This window comes from Triticum aestivum, chromosome 4D, assembly GCF_018294505.1.
Source record: "Triticum aestivum cultivar Chinese Spring chromosome 4D, IWGSC CS RefSeq v2.1, whole genome shotgun sequence".
NCBI classification, from domain to species: domain Eukaryota; kingdom Viridiplantae; phylum Streptophyta; class Magnoliopsida; order Poales; family Poaceae; genus Triticum; species Triticum aestivum.
In genome coordinates, this window is record NC_057805.1 from 37,007,672 (window position 1) to 37,029,263 (window position 21,592).

A 21,592-nucleotide genomic window follows, 5' to 3' on the forward strand; every position below is an offset into this window, starting at 1 on the left:
GCCACCATTGTCTTCCCTCTTCACGTATGGGCACTCGCAACAAAGTGGCTCACATTGTCACAATTATAGCATGTCCTCACACGTTGCTTGCCCTTGGCGCCACTTGAGTTGTTCTTGTTGAAGTTGGGCCTTGAGTTCTTCTTGCTCCAAAATTGCCGTGAAGCGAGAGCCATGTGCTCATGATAAGCATATTTTGTATCTTCGGGGCAACACTCCTCTTCTTCCTCTTCACCCTCTTCTTCCACACTATCCTTGGCCTTCAAAGAAATGTTGGGCTTCTTTGCTCGTTGAGAATGCAACACCGCATTGTCGGCGGTCTTGTTAAAGATCTTCATTGCAACAAACTCATCCAACACTTCACTTGAGGACAAGGCGTGAAAGTCTGGCATTTGACGGATGACGGAGGACATGGCCTTATGGTAAGGCATCATGGCCTTGAGAAACTTGCGCTTGATCCAATTGACATCCGTATCCTTGCTCCCATGATCTCGGAGTGAGACCGCGAGAGTGGTTAATCTCCAGTAAAGCTCTCGAGGTTCTTCATCTTCATTCATTGCAAACTCATCGGCTTCATCGTGCACCACTTCAAAGTTTGAGCGTTGAATGCTTGCGCTTCCCTTGTAAATGGAAACAACATGTTGCCATGCTTCCTTGGCCACGGTGAAAGGACGGAGATGCGCAATATCTTCGGGTGGAATTGCTTCTTGGAGAATGAAGAGAGCGGACTCGTTGAATTGATGATCCGCGGCTTCTCTAGGAGTGAAGTTGCTTGGGTCGTGCGGGTAGAAACCTTGCTCAATAATTCTCCAAAGATTAGTAGAACTATGATTTAAATGACGTTTAAAGCGATAGACCCAAGCGACAAAATCCTCATTTTTCACAAGCTTGGGAGGAGGACAAACATGATTCATATGCATGGAGGGAACCGGTCCTCCATAAGTAATTGGAGGTTCAACATGGGCAAAGATGCCATTTCCACTTCTACCACTAGTCAAAGGAACTTGATCACTAGTAGCTTCCCCCTTGCTGGAGTTAGCATCTGTCACCTTGTTAGTGGGATCGACCACTTCCAACGGTGCGGTGGAAACTTTGAGACCATCAAGAAACTTCTCAAGCATGCCTTTGACCTTGGCCGTCATGGAGGTTTTCAATGTGTCCAAGGCCACATTGAACTCCTCGCGAGAGATCGAGGATCCCCCTTCGGCCGCTGACAAAGTGGGTCTCGCACCGAGGTGCTCCTCCACCTCGTCTGTGGTGTCAACCATACTCTTCGGACGGCAAAGTCCTTAATAAAGAGACAAGGCTCTGATACCAATTGAAAGGATCGATATAGTTTACTAGAGGGGGGGGTGAATAGGCAACTAACATTTTTTAGCTTTTCTTGACCAAATTAAACTTAGCATCAAAATAGGTTGTCTAGATATGCAACTAGGTGAGCAACCTATATGATGCAACAACAACAAGCACACAAGCAAGCAAGGTATACAACACAATATAAGCTTGCACAAGTAAAGGTAAGAGATAACCAAAAGTGGAGCCGGTGGAGACGAGGATGAGTTACCGAAGTTCCTTCCCTTTGAGAGGAAGTACGTCTCCATTGGAGCGGTGTGGAGGCACAATGCTCCCCAAGAAGCCACTAGGGCCACCGTATTCTCCTCACGCCATCACACAATGCGAGATGCCGTGATTCCACTATTGGTGCCCTTGGAGGCGGCGACCGAACCTTTGCAAACAAGGTTGGGGCAATCTCCACAACTTAGTCGGAGGCTCCCAACAACACCACGAAACTTCACCACAATAGAATATGGCTCCGCGGTGACCTCAACCGTTTGGGGTGCTCAAACACCCAAGAGTAACAAGATCCGCAAGGAATTAGTGGGGGGAATTAAATTTCTCTTGGTGGAAGTGTAGATCGGGGCCTTCTCAACCAATCTCTAGAAAATCAACAAGTTTGATTGGCTAGGGAGAGAGATCGGGCGAAAATGGAGCTTTGAGCAACAATGGAGCTTGGGGAGGGAAGAGATGGTATTCTTGGGGAAGAAGACCCCCTTTATATAGTGGGGGACAAGATCCAACCGTTACCCACTCACTCAGCCCGCGAGACGCGGTACTACCGCACCTTGTTGCGGTACTACCGCTCGTGCGGTAGAAGCCGGGTGAGGTCCTGTTGCACTGGGCAACGAGCGGTAGAACCGCCAGAGCGGTACTACCGCGCGCCCCTGTGGTACTACTGCATGGCAGCGCTCAACTGGACCGGGAAAACACACGGACTAAATAAATTTCATCCGTGACTACTTCCGCTGAGTTTGGGACGTGCGAAAATCTGGCACGGTACTACCGCTCGCAGGGAGCGGTACTACCGCGTAGGGGCGAAAGTAAAAAAAATACTTCCGCGCCTACTTCCGCGCGCGCCAGCGTTCTGGGCTAGAGGCAGCGGTACTACCGCTCGCGAGGAGTGGTACTACCGCGTGGCGCGGTACTACCGCTAGCTAGAGCGGTACTATCGCGGGCCCCTGCGGTACTACTGCTCCCTTAAGCAGTACTACCGCACCGCACGCCACAGAACCTATAGCACTTGGAGGCCTTCATCTCACAGCGACAAGGATAAACGGATGGTGCTCCAATGAAGCGAAGGAAAGGTGGTGCAAAGGAACAGATGTGTACGTGTTGATTCCACCCTAACCTTTCCGAAGCGGACCCCCTCTTAATAGTACGGCTTTCCTACGACTCAAATCCACCGAAAAGAAACGTAGAGAACCGCCGTCTTCGATAGGCTCCGAGGGGCACCGAATCGTCTTGTGCCTAGGCATGAGATCACTGAAATGCTCAATGCACACGATTAGTCCGCAAATATACTGTCATCAATCACCAAAACCACATAGGAAGAAATATGCCCTTACAGCCTCGAAACAACCTAGCCTAGAGAGACGTAGCTATCCCCTAAAACAACTTGTGCAACTGATGTCGAGTAGAAAACTAGGCGGGTCCGAGATCGGAGAGATTGGAAACTTAGGATGGACAAAGGTCCACACGAGTAGAGAGCATCCTAAGTTGGCACTAAGGGATCACGATACGTTCAATTGAGGCTGCAAATGGAGGTTGGATTAAGTGGGACTAACTAATCCATCCTACTTAAATTACTTTAATGGACTCCCATTGAAAAGGAAAAAATAATAGTCGGGCTAGTCAACTTATCCCATTGAGAGCCCACCTTGTCCGCTAGGCTAGACAACCCTGGTGCCGCAGCATGCTCCCGCCGCCGACAGTCCGCCACTGCGCCCCCGCTCCCTCCTTCTTAAGGAATAGTAGGCAACTTCTTGACCATGGTCTCAACTGGAAAACCAATAGGAAAAACGGGATCGATCGGAACGAACTCGTCCTCAAATCGCTCTGTTTCAAGAGGACGCACCCCACGATGATGGTGACGTCGGGAGGCTCGTCCCAAGGGTGCACATGGCCGGACCTCCAGCCGGAGATGTTGGGCGTCGTGCTCTCACGTCCGCCTTGTCGCTGTCTGCTGCCCATGGCGCTCCAACGCAGGGCTGCTGCGTCTGCTTCCCCTGCTATTCCCATGAATCACCCTCTGTCTCGTCGCCGCTCTTGTGGAGTTCACACAGCTCAACATCTATGAAGTGGGCGGAGCGAAGGATCAAACGATGTTGCTCGGTGATCCTTATTTAACTGCTCTACTTTGTTAAGTGGGATCCCACTTATCCCATTTAATCCATGTTAGTTTTGGTGGGATGCCCACATTCTCAACACCAAATTGTATTGGGACAAGGTGGATTGTGGTGGGACTCCCACCTACAGTCGTCTGACGTTTAATGGATACTGAAGAAGGTAAGCTTAGAATGCATTCCTGTTGCATAATCTTTTGAGTAGTTGAGCCAGGTCCTTTTTTATTCACATGATTCTAAATACAGAGGAAATGAAAAAAACCATAGTAGGATTTGAACCCATCTAAACCTACGTAATTTGGTTGTTTAATTGTATAAACAGATGCTAAAACTTCTACCAAATTTAGTAAAAAATTCCTAGAAATTCTTGTACAAGTTTCAACCCTATGAATCAAACGAACATATACATAGAAACATATTCCGTTGAATCGAAAGAGACGCTTAATGTATGGAGTACGAGTTCCTTGCACAAAAAAAGAAGAGTACGAGTTATAATCTTAAAAAAAAAAAAACCTCCCACGCAGCTATTCCAGCACCCACAATCCCCGCGGACACGAGGGCGAGCAACATGATAGCCCTACGGACACCCGTCTCGCTCCTTCACCTCGCCGCCGCCGCCGGCCAGAGGAAGCGATGCACCGGAGGCCACAGGAGGCGCCGCCACTTGAGCGGGGCACCCGAGAGCCTCTGGAGGCGCGGCCCCCGCCCTCCCCGCTCTCCCGCGCCAGCCGCCGCCGCGGCCCGCAGCGAGCCCAGCACCTCGTCGCTGCCACCGCCCCTTGAGAACGCTGCCTTCGAGGAGTACTACAAGGTGCGGCTGCTTGCTCGTTCAGCCATACGTTGTAAATAAATTTTCTATTGAAATGTGGTTCCTTACCTTATGGCCTGCGTGCACATGTTTATGATGCCTCGCAGGAGCAGCGAATCGTTCACGAAGAGGAGTGGGACGCCTTCATGAGTGTGCTCCGGAAACCATTGCCGGCCACTTTTAGGGTCAATGCTAGGTGATACTGGTTTCTCTGAAATGATGTGATGCACTTACTAGTTACCACATTGGCCTTCCTTTCATCCCTTGATTTGACCAATTCCACATTTTTGGACTGGATCCCCTGTTATGTTCATTCCTCTGCGTTGTTATGTATAGTACTGTACAGAATTCCTGATCCAGGATTTCCAACTGCGAACCTTTGCAGTAACAAATACACACAAACTGGCATGCTAACTGTGACTCCCTAGGGAAATTTATGTACTTTTAGGGCAAACAATTCTCATCTATTCATTGCATGTATGTGGCACCTTTACCAGCTGAAGTATTTCCAACGAATGTACTGAACAAACCATAGAATTGGAGGGTTACCTTTTCTAGGCAATACCATGCTCCTTTCCCAGGCTATTATTTTTTGTATGTTTGATACAGTGTCGATTAACTTCATTCTTCTGGCCATGTTGGTGATTCTTACTTAATAAGTTGAAGTTACCTTTTCTTTTCAGCTGCCGGTTTTTGAAAGACATTTGCTCCAGATTAGAAAATGACTTCAGGAGATCTTTGGAGAATGAGGTTACCTCTTGCTTGATTTATACACTTCAATTAATGCCAGTTCTTTGTATTTTCCGATGCATTTCTTAACAAAAAACTATTTGCAAAGGTTAGTGATGAATGTGGAGAATATGCTCTCAGTCCCTTGCCTTGGTATCCAGGCAATCTTGCATGGCATTTGAACTTATCTCGGAAGCAACTGAGGAAAAATCCTGCAGTTGAGAGGTAGTAAAATTGCATGATGTTTATTTTAAAATAATCTTTCTGATGGCATTGTGCAACCATCTGTCTTCATGTTGTAATCAAAGTACTCCATGCACCAAATACGTTTCTTTAAATTCTGCAACATTCCTGCCTGAATGGATTCTTGCGGCAAATTGTTTCGTTCGTAATACTCATACACTAGATTATGTGAAATCCACCTCTCCCTTTTATGCTTAGCTTTAAAATTCTTATACCATTCATAGGTAGCAAAACCTGTCATACATTTCATTTGGGCCTTTATTATACATTCATGTAATCTCTTGGGAGATTTTTAGAGTGCCAATTGAAAGTAATTACACAGATTAGCGCAAATATTTATATTATGCAGCACATTAGCTACTCTTTATGTGTATAAAATAAGACTGCCTACTGAACTGTGAAATTTGAGGGGTGCTTAGTTTTATCATTTGCCATTATTAATATACTGTAATATCCCAACTTATTTACCCACGATGTTTTCACATTCAGATCATTGTTATACTTAAAAATGAGTTGCTGTTGTAACTTCATGTACTTTTGTTTCTTTGATTATACCACTATTTGTAATTTAACCATTCGTACATCCCAGTTTTCATGAGTTTCTGAAGCATGAGAGTGAGGTTGGTAACGTAACCAGGCAAGAGGCTGTTAGTATGGTGAGCAACTCTTACCCAACATCTCATGACTATTTTTACCTCAGCTATCATGTACTCCCTCCGTCCCAAAATTCTTGTCTTAGATTTGTCTAGATACGGATGTATCTAACACTAAAACTTAACTAGATACATCCGTATTTAGACAAATCTAAGACAAGAATTTTGGGACGGAGGGAGTATTTTAGTATCTCTCAGCAATATTACATTACACCATGTTTTGATAATTGAAATAATTTCTGCAGGTGCCACCACTATTTCTGAATGTACAAGCTGGCCACCATATTCTTGACAGTATGTTAGCCTATTACTCTTGGCCATAATCATAGGTTCCAGTGTGTTCATTCAAGTTGACTGCCTTCCAAGATATTATCGTGTATTAGGACTCTTCGATTTGATAGGGAAACACAATAACTCTGTAATATATCCTTGCAATCTACTGATCTGTTTTTTTGTTTTGGGCAGTGTGTGCTGCTCCAGGATCTAAAACGTTCCAGCTACTTGAGATGATTCATCAATCAAAAGAGCCAGGGCTACTTCCAACAGCACTGGTACTGTTATACATGTCACATCTGTTACATATAGTACCACAATCTAATAGCTATGTTTCCAGAGAAGCTCATGCTGATTTGCAGAGAAGAACTTTGGTTTCATTATATATTATGTGTAGCTAGCACGACACTTGTTATAGTTCACAAAAAAATAATCAGAAAAGAAAGTTGTAGTTATACATGTTCCTTTGCGAGATTGTTATTAGGTCATAGCTAATGATTTAAAAGTACAAAGATGCGACGTCCTCATCCATAATACAAAGAGAATGTGCACTGCCAACCTGATAGTGACAAACCATGAAGCGCAAAGCTTTCCCAGTTGTTCTCTTGCGAAGGATGACTCAGAAGCTTACAAAGATCACTGCAAACCACAAAGGTTAGAATTCGACCGTGTACTATGTGATGTCCCCTGTAGTGGTGATGGAACACTCCGGAAGTCTCATGACCTTTGGAGAAAGTGGTAAGCAATTAAGCATTGAACCTTAATTCCACCACTGCTGTTATGTTTCCATTCAATTTTTAATCAGGGTCATAATATGTGCACTGTTCAGGAGCTCAAGCATGGGGAACGAATTTCATCTTCTCCAAGTAAACATTGCTATGCGTGGTAAGGTTTCCTATCATGAGAATTGTAGATGATACAGTTTCAGGGAGAAAAAATGCAGAATACAGAAAAATGTAATGAGAGAGGAGACGGGTATAGAGATAATTCAACATGTTATCAACTACTCCCTCCTTCCCATAATATAAGATGTTATTACCTTGGTTCTGGGTGTAACCACTTGGCTATATGTTAGGTTGGTTCTGGGTGCTGATATTTTTTGCAAACCAAGCTATCAGCTATGAACCACTTAGCTATATGCTATCAACTATTTCATGAACCTGCATATGATCACCACCTTTCTACTTAGAGGTTTTTGAAGGGTTTCTCTGGAACGGTTATTATAGAAGGCATCAGATGGATCCCACACTGAAAAGAGATGCATCTGCTAAATCACATTTGAATTACCGAAAAAGGCTTCTGCCCCGCTTTATATATAAAGCAAAGATCAACATCACATTTGAATTAAGCATTTGACTATTTGTTTTCCTCCTTTTTTTCCCAACATGGTCAGAAACCTGTATCCATGAGTTCTGAATCTTAAAGGTTTATGGAATGGTAGAACCGAAGTTTTGAATCTTAAAGGTTTATGGAATGGTAGAACCGAAAATGGTGCTGAATATAATTTGGATCTGTTTTGTGGCCAAAATGTATGTTAGTTGAAGTTTCCTTATTAATAGCGCGTTGTATCAAAATTTTAACTTTGTTTTTTCAGGTATTGCCTTACTTAAAGTGGGTGGTAGGATGGTTTACTCAACTTGCTCAATGAATCCTGTCGAAAATGAAGCTGTTGTAGCTGAGGTATTTGTCCGATTTTAGGAGCATTGTTGCATTATAGATTCCACCTACTGTTGAGCAAGTAGAGAGTATTATCTTTTACAAGGTATAGAGTATAGACTGAACTTGAGCCAAATCTGTGTGCACTTGAGGACCTTTTTGGAGCACCTCTAGGTTTGTCTTTCTAGTTGTCTAGTTGCCTTATTTGTCTTATAGCACAGCAGAAGTAGGCCAGTAATGTACCTCATGAGTAAGCTTAAAATGATGTTTACTTAACATGCTCACTAATCCGGATATGGGGCTTAATACAAACATAAGCCCGTCTGAATTGCCTAATCATAAGATTCTTGATAGAGTTATTTTCTAGGGAGCAAGATTCTGAGTGGAGTACAAACGACAGTTTTCATGCTGATCAACTAACGCAGTTGGCTGGTTAGCAGCTACCATTTCTTTCTGCGTATTTTATTGCATCTATGCAGTATCTCAGAACCTGGATATGTATAGACTATAGAGCCTTTCTACATTAATCCTTTTCTGTACTCGTTTCTTTATTTATGTTGCATAACATAATTTGTCATCGTATTTATTATTATTTTACAAAATCAGCTTCTCCGGAGAAGTGGAAGCTCTGTTGAACTACTTGATGTTTCTACTGAGCTACGAGAATTGGTCCGCCGCCCTGGACTTGGCACTTGGAAGGTTAGTTGACACATATCCACATCGTGATTCTCTTGCTATTCTGTTTTCTCTGTGCTCTGTCCATAATATTGGTGCTTGTCCATAACTATTAGTTTCTATTTTTTTAAATAATTTTCTGTGTTCAGTCCTCAATATAAGCGCCTGTTGTTTCTGCTAACTATGAGATTACCGAATTCAACCTTTTTTTCTGTTTGGTGCTCAGTTGAGCAGTTGCTCAATACTGGGCAATACTGCATACTAGATATAAGGTGCCAAAACTTTGCTCTTCCAATCTGCTTTCCCCAATGGTTCCCCTCATGACTTTTGCAGGTGAACGATAGAGGATCTTGGTTTCAGACTCATGAAGATGTTCCTGACAGTAGGAAGAATGTAATATTGCCTAGCATGTTTCCTTCAAGTACAAGCATCCACGAAAGCCATAAAGTGTATAACAGCTTTGACGTTAATTCAGAGTACAATGTGCCCTTCTCAAGAAATTTCAACATTGAAGATACAAACAATGTTAATTGTGATACAGGTGGCATTTCAAGTAGTAATTCTGCTCAAAGCTTGGATTCAAAATTTCCTCTGCATCGTTGCATGAGAATTGTTCCCCATGACCAAGATGGTGGGGCATTTTTCATTGCAGTTATTCATAAACTGTCCCCGTTGAATGGTAATCTCATGTTTTAGTTTTTGCATAAGATATTTTTTACATTTCATAAATATTTCCATATGTTCTAATTTACTGATATGCACTTAAATGTACTCTTGACATTATTTCAGAAAACCAGGTGATCAAGGTGAGAAAAACTGAGAACCTGCTCTCGAAAAACAGGACAGTGAAACTTCAGGAGCAATGTCAGCATAGAATTGTTTCTGAAGTTCTTGATGATAACAAATTGCTTGATGAACAGACAAAATTAAGCGTGGCCAACCAAACTTCAAAGGATGACAACTTAACTGAAGTTAAGATGGCATCTGATGTAGAATATAGTCAGACAGAATCAGGCGATAGAAGTCGCAGAATGGATAAGCTGGATTACCAACACAAGTGGAAAGGAATTGATCCTGTCCTATTTTTCAAAGATGAGGCTGTGATAAAAAATATAGTATCTTTCTTTGGTATCGAGGAATCGTTTTCACTCGAAGGTCATCTGGTGACAAGAAGTACTGATAATGCAAGGAGAATATACTACGTATCGAAAGCAGTACAAGACATTTTAGAACTGAATATACAAGTTGGTGAGCAGATTAAAATTGCTTCTCTTGGCGTAAAGATGTTTGTAAGTGCTCCGACCAGGCAGATTTTAATATATTTTCATGGAAAGAGTGCATATTTTCTTTGACCTATGCAATGAACTAACTCAGTTTCTATGGTTACTTTCAGGAAAGGCATAGATCAAAGGATGGCTGTTCATGTGCATATAGGCTATCTTATGAGGGGCTGTCATTGCTCTTCCCTTATATGAGGAAGCGGATACTACATGCATCTCCAGTTGACTTCCAGCATCTTTTACAATACCGAACCATTAACTTTGCTCGTTTTGCCGACGCTAGATTCGGGGAGGAGGCTGCATCTATGATGCCTGGTTGCTGCGTTGTAGTGCTGCGTGAAGGTAACATTATGCCCTATGCAGTAGACCTGAAAGAACCCATGACTTAAGGTAATGTAAATCTTGTTAATATTTCAGGGTATCAAATCGCCGATTCCATAGCCAGTGATCCCTCCCCAATCGCCATTGTTTGCTGGAGAGGAAAGGCGACTATGAATGTTTTGGTTTCTCCGGCCGATCGGAAGGAACTGCTAGAATATCGCTTTGGGATCAAAGCATTCAAAGTTGAAGATGAGAAATCTAACAAAAACATCGATGCATTAGCTGAGGAGAGCCTATGACAATGTTTTATTAGATGGATGATCAGAACTTGCATGCCAATGAGGCCTTGTAAATGAAGTTGGACGGCAATGCCAGGATTTGCTGCTGAATGTGGAAGGGCTATTTAGAGCAACCCGATGGTGACATCTGCTGTCGTTCACTGATCTTATATGTAAACAAGTTAATTTCACATGAAAAGGAAATGGTAATAGCTTTTGAATGTGCCAGACCATGCACCGTCGAGCAAAATAAACATGTCACCATGAATTAATCCATACCAACTTAGGAAAAAGGGGAAAACCACAGAGCAGGTGGTTGCTTTTTGATTGAGGAACCTGAGGTAAAGAACAATATTTAGAAGAATTCTTTCCGAAAGAAGGAAAATTGTGGATGCAATATCTGACTTCTCATTATGTGGTAGTGATGCACTGGTAACTCTGAAGTGAATGAGATGAAGTAATGTGCAAATGTTCTCAAATGTCTTAGGATAGTCGCCACTGGTATTTGATCATTTTTTGAGGACGTTGCTAGGCAGCAAACAGTTGCAGTGTTGCACAAACGAGCGCATTTCTATTTTGGGCAGGTGTCAGCGCATAGGCCCACGGTCCATACATGAACGGCTTTGCTGCTCACGCGCCACATATATTAAGTGTTGAAGAGGCGGGATTTCATGCTTGTCTTGCTGGGTCTGTATGGGCACTTTTGGTTGCCTGCATCTAGTCCAAATAGCCCCGTTGGATGCAAGAAAAGCTGCTTGGTTGTGTACACAAGGTTCTCTTTTTCTAGTCCTCATCCGGGTGGTGCGTCTAGTATCGCCGGTGGGCGTGTGGAGGCGTGTCTCTGGTGGACCTGTCTTTGTCTTTGCTAGATCTGTTCGGATCTGATCGTCGTTCATCTGCGTTCGTGAGCGTCCAGGTTGGATCCTTCTGATCAACGATACTCTTCATCGACGGCGGTTGTTATTCTGATGCGCTGGTCTTATGGGGTCTTAGCAAGACGACTTTTCGACTGTATATTACAACAAGTTTTGCTGGCTCCGGTGAGGGAGGAGTGATGACGGAGGCGCGTCTTCAGCTCGTTTCAGTGTTTGTAGTTGTCGTTAGATGGTCTATGAATCTAAATATAATTTTTATTATTGCTGGTGTTCGTTGCACTGCCACGATTAAATATGAATAGTTTTGGGCCGCTAATTTTTTGCGGAAAAGCTTAGAAAGGAGTTAAGCTCTGAAGAAAGGAAGAAGCTATTTAGTGCGAGGGGTAGAGATGCTGGAAGCTCGGTGCGTATGAACAGAGCAATCGATTGCAGGGCACATGGTAACAAGTAGCGGCAACGCAGCCTGTGCAGTGAGTGTCTGGTCACTGTCCCCCACTTAATCGCAGGTAGGCTACCACGGAACGCTACGCGGCTACGCAGTACTGTGGCGTGATTAAGCAGTAGTTAGACGCGAATCGCAGATTCACAGCGCACCCCAGAGTACCCACCCCTCCAACTCCAAGGACGACGTAACTACCATTTCCACCGTACGCGCGCCCTGCCTTTTTAGCCACTCCAACGCCAGGCCATCCGATCCCAAGAGACGAGCATCGCCACACAAAACAGCGACCACCAAATCCAAAAACAAGCAAGAAAAACAAAATCCGATCATACAAGCACTGATCATGAAGGGAAATCCGCTACGTATGGTCGTGCTGTTGGCTGCGGCCGTGGTCACTACCATGCTGTCGCTGAGCTCGTGCTGCGCGTCGTCTCCGGGCGGGGGCGGCGGCGGGCAGCTGCTGCACCCGGTGATACTCATCCCGGGCTCCGGCGGCAACCAGCTGGAGGCGCGTCTGACGGACGACTACAGGCCGTCCAGCCTGACCTGCCGTGTGTGGCCGCTGGTGCGCGGCCGCGGCGGCTGGTTCCGCATGTGGTTCGAGCCGTCCGTGGTCGTCGCGCCCCTCACCCGCTGCTTCGCCGAGCGGATGATGCTCTACTACGACCGCGACGCCGACGACTACCGCAACGCGCCCGGCGTCCACACCAGGGTTTACGACTTCGGCTCCACCTCCACCCTCCGCTACCTCGACCCAACCCTCAAGTAATCGACCGAGCTCTTCTTCTTCTATCTGTTTATGTCAATTGCAACAATGCTTGCGCGTTGCAACGGGATATAAATATTCTATAGTATGTTAGTTTGAGATTTACTATCAATAATAATGCGATTGCGTAAATAAATGTTTATCAAATTCTGACGTGAGTTATTTTATATTTTGGTTATAAGTTTGGTAATTAAAATGAAATTGGTTCGGAAGGTAAGTAAACTAAGGTGATTGATTATTATATGCATCAAAGGTTGGACAAAGAGATGGTGAAAAAAAAAGATGAAATGAAAACTTTATGTTTTTTTTAAATAGTACAGATAGAGATGACGCAGCAATGGGCTAATGGCAAGGACATGGCATGCCAAAATTGACGTGCAGGGTCCTCACGGGGTACATGGACGTCCTGGCGAGCACGCTGGAGAAGGCCGGGTACGAGGAGGGCCGCGACCTCTTCGGCGCGCCCTACGACTTCCGCTACGGGCTAGCCGCGCCGGGGCACCCGTCGCAAGTGGGCAGCGCCTACCTGGAGCGCCTCAAGCTGCTGGTCGAGTCCGCGTGCGCGGCCAACGACGGCAGGCCGGCGATCCTCATGGCGCACAGCCTCGGCGGGCTGTACGCGCTGCAGTTCCTAGCGCGCGCCCCGCCCGCCTGGCGCGCGGCACACGTGAAGCGGCTCGTGACGCTGTCCGCGCCGTGGGGCGGCTCCGTGCAGGAGATGCTCACCTTCGCCTCCGGCAACACCCTCGGCGTGCCCTTCGTCGACCCCTCCCTCATCCGCGACGAGCAGCGCAGCTCTGAGAGCAACCTCTGGCTGCTGCCCACGCCCAAGGTGTTCGGCAACACCACGCTCGTCTTCTCCCAGCGCCACAACCGGACCTACTCCGCCAAGAACGTCACGCAGTTCCTCAACGACATCGGGTTCGCCGACGGGGTGGAGCCGTACCGGACGCGCACACGGCCGCTCGGCGAGGTCCTGCCGGAGCCGGGCGTGCCGGTGACGTGCCTGGTGGGCACCGGCGTCGACACGGTGGAGAGCCTCGTGTTCGGGGACGAGGGGTTCGACGCGGGGCCCGTCAAGGTGGTGTACGGTGATGGCGACGGCACGGTGAACCTCGCCAGCCTCATGGGACCGATCAAGGCCTGGTCCGACTCGCCGGCGCAAGTCCTCGAGGTGGTGGAGCTGCCCAAGGTGTCGCACATGGGCATCCTCAAGGACAAGAGCGCCCTCGACCAGATCCTCAGGATTCTTGATTCCATCAACCTAAACGCCACCAGCACCACGACCTATCAGTTTTAGAACAAATATGTTTGCAACAGTAGGTTTTTTCAGAGTCTTTTTCGTCCGGGAAGAATGTTTTGAGATTTGCTAGCTATTAGTGGCACTTGCCAGATGGGAGTAGAGATTCTCTCAAAAAAAAAAGAGATGGGAGTAGAGATCAACCATGTTCTTATTGACTTCAACAGAGAGGCATCTAGTGTTGAGTCAGAATACATATCTTTTTAGAAAAGAAGGATTACCCCGTTCTTTGCATTATAATGATACATGCAGCCATCTTACTAAGCAAATATCCAAAAAGTCTGTGATATGGTACAAGCTCGCTCGGAGCTAAAAAAGTAAAGTTTTTTTTAGAGAACGTCGGCTTTATTGATCACAGAACAAAGTTACACACAGTCTCCCGGATACAACTAGGAGTAGAATGAAAAACAACTAGACTAGAAGAGTTCTTACAAGACTTAGCTAACATATGAGCCGCTATATTACGTTGCCGACAAACATGCTTGAACACTACCGAAATAAAGCCACGAGAAGCGAGTTTGATTTCTTTAACAACTGACCAAATGACCGAACGATCAATTTCGGAGTAGTTGATCCTATGCACCAGCGATTGGCAGTCAGAGGCAAAGATAACCTTGAAGAAACCTTCATCTCTGGCCAGGTACACTGCCCTCCGTAGAGCAAGGGCCTCTGCCAATTCCGGCTCCAAGGCACCTTGAATGGGTTCGCTACAAGCCGCTATGCAGGTACCCTGATGGTCCAAAGCAACCACACCGGCACCTGACATGTTAGTCTCTGAAAAAACAACAGCATCTAAATTGATAACAATCGAACCTGACGGCAGCGGAGTCCAAGTGGAACTTGACAAAGAGGACTCACGCCTGTTGGCAGGAACAGAGCTGTAGAGGTGCTGCATAATCAAAGATGAGTATGCTTTGATTTTGTTGACCGTATGACGAGGGTGTGGAGCTACAGGATTATTCCTCGCAGAATTACGGGCCTCCCAAATATGCCAAAAGGTCACAGCCAGAACAATAGCTTCCCTATTAGAGGAATTAGAAAGAAAATCAAACAGCCAAAGTTTGGTGTTGTTAAACCTGGATCGATTAAGCTTGATGCCTGACCAATTCTTGATCGCATCCCACACAACCTTAGCATGTGGACAGGACAAGATCGCATGTTCCACAGTTTCAAGCCGACCACAGAAGCAGCACAACTCCGAGTCAGGTACATGGCGCCGCTGCAACTGAGCCCCGGACGGAAGACAATCATGTGCAAAGCGCCATAACGCCACCTTCATTTTATTGGGCACCCTTATCGACCACAAAGCTTTCCAAGATTTTTCCTCCCAACTATTAGAACACTGACCAGTGCCACACTTACTGCGAGATTCCAGAACACGAACAGAGCGTGCCATATTGTATGCCGAACGCACCGTATACTCTCCATATTTGGTGAACGGCCAGCAGGCAAGATCCCCTTCACCATTTTTGCTGATTGGTATACTAAGGATTTCAGAAGCAATATCATCTCTGAAAAAAGCCCTGACAGTTTCAGCATTCCAGGAACCTGAATCATCAATCAGACATTTCACCTTGGCATTAACAGGGATTGGCAAGATAGGATGCAGGAGTTGTGGCGGAGTCGAGGGTATCCAGTGATCCGAAAGGATGCAAACATTTTCACCATTACCAATGCCCATCAAACACCCTTTTTTAGCAAGTCACGACCCGCCAGAATACTACGCCAAGTAGCCGAACCTCTCCTCGTAGCCGAAGCGTTCCAGAAGTCAGAGTTGGGAAAATACCGCCCTTTGAGGACCCGTGCACATAGTGAGTTTGGATCCGTCAGTAGGCGCCATCCCTGCTTTCCCAACCTTGCAAGTGTGACGCCCGGATAATTAGGCTATAGTAATCCTACGTTAATGTCGCCACGTCACCTCGGTTACTATTATTAATCTCGCGTTAGTTCAAAACGATTCGAATTCAAATTTGAATTATTAACAAACATCAAAACTTTTCAAACATCATAACTAAAATGTTCGTTATGTGGCATAATTACATATACTAAATTTGGTACAACTTTTGTGTTTTGCTAAAACTACAATATATTGGAAATAATAGACAACGGTAAAGGAAAAATAAATAAAAGGAAAAAGACAAAACAGTAAACAAAGAAAAAAAAAGAGAGCAAAGCCCTCTCCCTCTCTCCCTGGGCCGAATGACCCAACTAGCCATCCAGGCCACCAGGAGGCCCACCCCATCCCACCTTATCCCCCACTACCCCGAAACCCTAACCCCCAGTGCACCCACTCCCCCCCCCCACGATCCCCACCCCACTCTCTTGTCCCTTTCGCCCCCCGATCTGGATCGGGGCTCAACCCTGACCGCGCCCCGCTGACATCGCCATTACCGCCCGTGGATCCCGCACCCCGCCGCCGAGCTTCGACGCCGAATCCGCCGTCTCGCGTCCCCGTCCTCCTCCCCAACGGCCTCCACCTCGTCGTGTCGGACTGCCTCGACCCCGCCGCCCCGTCATCATCTCCTCCCAGCGTAGCTTCACCGAGCCTTGCCGCGCCGTGCCCCTGCAACGCCGGTGAGGCCCTCGGCCTCGGCCTCGCCTCTTCCTCTCCCTGTACAGAACGTCACCGCGCCGTCCTCGCCCTCCCTGCATTGCCGCATCGCACGCGTGACGCGCCCACGCACCCTTCCGGTTCTAGCCGCACCCGCGCTCGTCGTGAGCTCCTTCTCGCCCGCGCGTCATGCCCACTAACTCGCACGCGCACCGCCGGCCACGCCCCGCGCCTGCTCGCTCTGCCGCGCGCGCCTTGGCCTGCCTTTGGCCGCGCCCGAGCCCGCACTGTCCAGCGCTCACGCACCCCGCGCGTGGCCTCGTCTCGACCAGCCGCTGCCCTGCTCTGCACGCCGCCCGCTCCGCCCACTCCCCGCTGAGGCCTCGTCCCCTCGCCGCTGGCCTGCGCGCCCCCTCGCGTCCGTCCCCTACTGCTTGCCTCCCGCCCCCGTGCTCCCGCGTCGTCTGCAGCCGCGGTCGCCGCTGCTTGCGGCTGCTCCAGCGCGCGCCCCCGACGCCTCCGCCCGCGCCTGCCCCGTCCGGCCTCTGGACGCGGCCGCCGCCTCACCGCAGCCACCGCCACCCTGCTCCCTCACCCAGTCTCCCCGCCGCCATGTTTCGACCGGCCCCCGTGCCTGGTCCCCCTCCCCTAGTCGCTCGGGCGGGCTGCGCTCGCACCCAGGGGCTCCGCCCCGTTTCGCCCGCCTAGCACCCGGTAAGGCATGGCTGGGCCAATGCCAAAGGGGCCCCACCGGCCCCCTTTCTTAAAAAAGTGTGTAAATAAAATGTAAAATAAAAAAAGATATAAAATATAATTAATTAATTAACTTCCTATTTAGCTAACTAATTAGTTAGTTAACTTAGTTAAACTAATAGCTAAGTCTAAACAGTCAATGACAGAGGCCCCACCTCCTGTTGACCAGTCAAACATTGACTGGTCAACTGGGTCCCCCCTGGCCCACATGTCAGCCTCTATGCACATTCTGTGTACACAGGGCTGGGTACCCATAGCTTTTTATGTATTAATTTCGAATTAATAATAATTACAGAAAATGCATAAAACTTTGAAAAATCATATAAAATAAACCGTAACTCGGATGAAAATACTTTGTACATGAAAGTTGCTCAGAACGACGAGACGAATCCGAATACATAGCCCGTTCGTCTGCCACACATCCCTAGCATAGCGAAAACACAACTTCCCCCCTTCGGTTCATCTGTCCGAAAACGCGAAACACAGGGGATACTTTCCCGGATGTTTCCCCCCTTCGTGAGTATCACCTCCTACCGCGTTAGGGCACATCTAGCACCGCTCATTGTCTTGTCATGCACCGTCATGCTTATGTTTGCATTATATTTATTGTTTCTTCCCCCTCTTCTCTCGTTAGACACCGAGACCGACGCTGCTGCTGCCCCGTACGACTACGGTGTTGACGACCCCTCCTTCTTGCCAGGGCAACCAGGCAAGCCCCTCCCTTGATCACCAGATATCGCCTATCCCTTCTCTCTACTGCTTGCATTAGAGTAGTGTAGCATGTTACTGCTTTCGGTTAATCTTATTCTGCTGCATAGCCTGTCATTGTTGCTACAGTTGTTACCCTTACCTGCAATCCTAAATGCTTAGTATAGGATGCTAGTATTCCATCAGTGGCCCTACATTCTTGTCCGTCTGCCATGCTATACTACCGGGCCGTGATCACTCGGGAGGTGACCACGGGTATATACTTGTATACATTATATGATACATGTGGTGACTAAAGTTGGGTCAACTCGTAGAGTACCCGCAAGTGGTTCCGATGTGGGGGCTGAAGGGGCAGGTGGCTCCATCCCGGTAGAGGTGGGCCTGGGTTCCTGACGGCTCCCGACTATTACTTTGTGGCGGAGCGACAGGGCAGGTTGAGACCACCTAGGAGAGAGGTGGGCCTAGCCCTGGTCGGTGTTCGCGGATACTTTAATTAACACGCTTAACGAGATCTTGGTATTTGATCTGAGTCTGGCCACTGGCCTATACGCACTAACCAACTACGCGGGAACAGTTATGGGCACTCGACGTCGTGGTATCAGCCGAAGCCTTCGTGACGTCAGCGACTGAGCGGCGCGCGCCGGGTTGGACTGGAACGCCTGCTCTTGTTTAAGGGAGGCTAGGTCTGCTCACCGACCGCGTACGCAACGTGCATGTGTGCAATGGGCGATGGGCCCAGACCCCTGCGCGCATAGGATTTAGACCGGCGTGCTGACCTCTCTGTTGTGCCTAGGTGGGGCTGCGACGTGTTGATCTTCCGAGGCCGGGCATGACCTAGGAAAGTGTGTCCGGCCAAAGGGGATCGAGCGTGTTGGGTAATGTGGTGCACCCCTACAGGGAAGTTTATCTATTCGAATAGCCGTGTCCCTCGGTAAAAGGACGACCCGGAGTTGTACCTTGACCTTATGACAACTAGAACCAGATATTTAATAAAACACACCCTTCCAAGGGCTTTGGTCCAGGCCGGGTCAGCCCATTAGTCCCGGTTCAGTCCAGAACCGGGACCAATGGGGGCACTGGTCCCGGTTCGTGAGGCCAGGGGCCTGCCGGGCCTCGTGAGGGCATTGGTCCCGGTTGGTGGGACGAACCGGGGCCAATGGGCCTCGCTCTTGGCCCACCACCATTGGTCCCGGTTGGTGGCTTGAACCGGGACCACAGGCTGCCCTTTAGTCCCCGTTCATGCCACGAACCGGGACCAATGATCTGCCTATATATACCCCTCGCCCGCTAGCAGAGCACTCCAGTGCTCTGTTTTTCTCTGGCCGGCGAGGGGAGGGCTTTGTGGTGCTCTAGCTCACCTCCTATGCACATGAGGTGTTCGATGAAATGCCCAAGCCACACTAGTTAAGCTTTCTCCTCTCGAAGCTCGACCTCAAAGCTCCATTTTCCTCGAGATTTGTCTAGGTTTAGCGGTCCGTCACGTCCCATTCCCGTCTTGACCGCCGTCGATCGCCCACGCCGATCTCGTCGCTGGCACCACCGTGGTGAGGCACGGAGAAATAGGGGTTATGATGGAAGACGGCGAAGAAGAAGAGGACGATGACAACTATGTGCCACCTGAATACGGTGATGCTGCAACGGGGGTAGCTGCTGAAGATCAAGAGGAACCAGACGATGTGCCCAATGATGCTGCAACGGGGGATGCTACTGAAGATCAAGAGGAACCAGTGCCCGATGATGATGATCTCCGCCAGGTCATTGTCGATGCAAGGACGCAATGCGAAAGTCAAAAGGAGAAGCTGAAGTTCGATCGCATATTAGAGGATCACAAAAAAGGGTTGTACCCCAATTGCGAAGATGGCAACACAAAGCGGAGCGGTCGGGAAGTACTGTCAGTGATCAAAGGTTAAAAGAACGACGAGCTGGGAAAAAAATTGCCCAGCTCGGCGAACAAGCGAACCAATCGTGGCCCCCGCTCAAGGTGTCTAGCGACATCGTCGCTAATGCTCCGAGAATGGTACCCGGTTATAGCAATCTTGAAGATTACCTGCCCGACGATGTACATTATGATTTCTTGGAGGTGGACGAACACAAATACCATTACGGGAAGCCTCTCGTCAAAGATGAAAGATCTCTAACAACGATGATGCGAAGATTACATGATTGGTACATGAAAACCTGCAGAGAGTCTGGGGGGAGGAATACTTTGACGCTGAGAGTTAAAGAGGAGCATGACCTCGTTGAAATTGAATTGTTGAATGTTCCATTTGAGGAGTTCTTCAAGTTTTTCAATCAAAAGGCCCTCGATAAATCAACGATCACTTGCTACTGTCTGTAAGTAGTACTACTTCTGTCATTAAGTCTCCCTATATAGGTCAGCTCTTTCATTGCATATATTTATAATTATCCTCACTATATTATGCAGATTGAAGATCGCCGAATTGAAGAAAAGACAAATCGGTAATATTGGATTCATTAACACAAATCTCATAGATGCAACTGAGGTTAAATATCATGCCGAAAATACCGAGGCCAACTTGCTACGATCATTGGTGATAAATGAAAACAAAGATATAATACTCTTTCCTTACAACTTCAAGTGAGTGTTACTGTCTTGTGCATATTCGGTTTTCCTTATTAGTCCAGGTTATAGTAATGTAATTGATGACTTATGCATGCGTGCGCAACTTCCACTATATTCTCCTAGAGATTAAGCTTGAGCAGGGACTAGTAACCGTTTTAGACTCGAGACGAAAAGATCCCCAGGACTATGCGGACATGACTCAAATGCTCGAGAAGTAAGTTAAATCGATCATTATCCACCATATCAGCAACTTTGTTCATTTCCTGATATCAAGTAATTATTTTCTTTGTCTGGCAGGGTTTGGAGAAAATTCACCAAAAAAGCTCCGGGACTGCCGAAGAAGCTGCAATTTAGACACCCGAAAGTAAGTACTATAGTAGCATGTTCCGCGCATCTCCTAGTGATTCAAGCGCTAGTTTCATCAATACCATTTAGCATGCTTGCTTATCAGTTTGATTGACCTCTATTTCTTGTAAAGTGGTTGTGGCAGGAACCCGGGAATAATTACTGTGGATACTACGTTTGCGAGTCCATCCGCTACACGACCTGTGAGCGGGGCTACTCTGACGAACAATATGAAGTGCGTAAGCAATAATATTCACAATTTTATTTTATTACCATCATTTGTGTTGAGTTTCATTTATTCTTATATATATGTATTGACCCCTTCTTCAAATTAGATATTTCGGATGCGGGATGAACTCCTACCAGAAGATCGTATGCGAGCAATTCAAGAGGAATTGGCGGCATTCTTCCTTGACCACGTGATCGCTGAAAACGGAGAATACTATGTGGACCCTGTATTCATATATAATTAGGAGATTATATTGTAAGAGATAATTATTGTATATATGTAGCCGGTAGTGTCGGATAGATATACGAGAACTTGTTGTTCGACCAATCTCTCGGAGAAGGAGAGGTGGTCGATATCACTTCTCTCTGTATGCATATATATGTTCATGACGATCTTCTGTTTCTTCATTTGCTTACTAGCTAGCATGTCTAGTCCTCTCTATACGT

At 47.2% G+C, this 21,592-nt stretch overlaps 2 protein-coding genes across 3 annotated transcripts; both read left to right on the forward strand.

Moving 5' to 3' along the window:
- Positions 1–4,188: 4,188 nt before the first annotated feature.
- LOC123095993 (RNA cytosine-C(5)-methyltransferase NSUN2) lies at positions 4,189–10,814 on the forward strand. 2 transcript variants are annotated; one of them, XM_044517574.1, is made up of 15 exons: positions 4,189–4,488; positions 4,593–4,681; positions 5,169–5,235; positions 5,324–5,439; positions 6,047–6,113; positions 6,356–6,404; positions 6,576–6,661; positions 6,868–7,121; positions 7,213–7,268; positions 7,978–8,063; positions 8,646–8,738; positions 9,048–9,393; positions 9,504–10,003; positions 10,108–10,336; positions 10,412–10,814. In XM_044517574.1, the coding sequence occupies exons 1-15, from the start codon at positions 4,246–4,248 to the stop codon at positions 10,612–10,614; spliced, it is 2,484 nt and encodes an 827-aa protein (XP_044373509.1). In that variant the 5' UTR covers positions 4,189–4,245; the 3' UTR covers positions 10,615–10,814. The 2 variants fall into 2 exon arrangements, with proteins under 2 accessions (XP_044373509.1, XP_044373510.1); XM_044517575.1 differs by having other exon boundaries at positions 4,292–4,488; positions 5,329–5,439.
- Positions 10,815–11,905: 1,091 nt separating this feature from the next.
- On the forward strand, positions 11,906–14,216 carry LOC123096623 (lecithin-cholesterol acyltransferase-like 1). The gene is made up of 3 exons (XM_044518386.1): positions 11,906–11,938; positions 12,050–12,675; positions 13,058–14,216. Exons 1-3 carry the CDS (start codon positions 11,906–11,908, stop codon positions 13,974–13,976), a joined length of 1,578 nt encoding a protein of 525 aa, XP_044374321.1. The 3' UTR covers positions 13,977–14,216.
- The last annotated feature ends 7,376 nt before the right edge of the window (positions 14,217–21,592 follow it).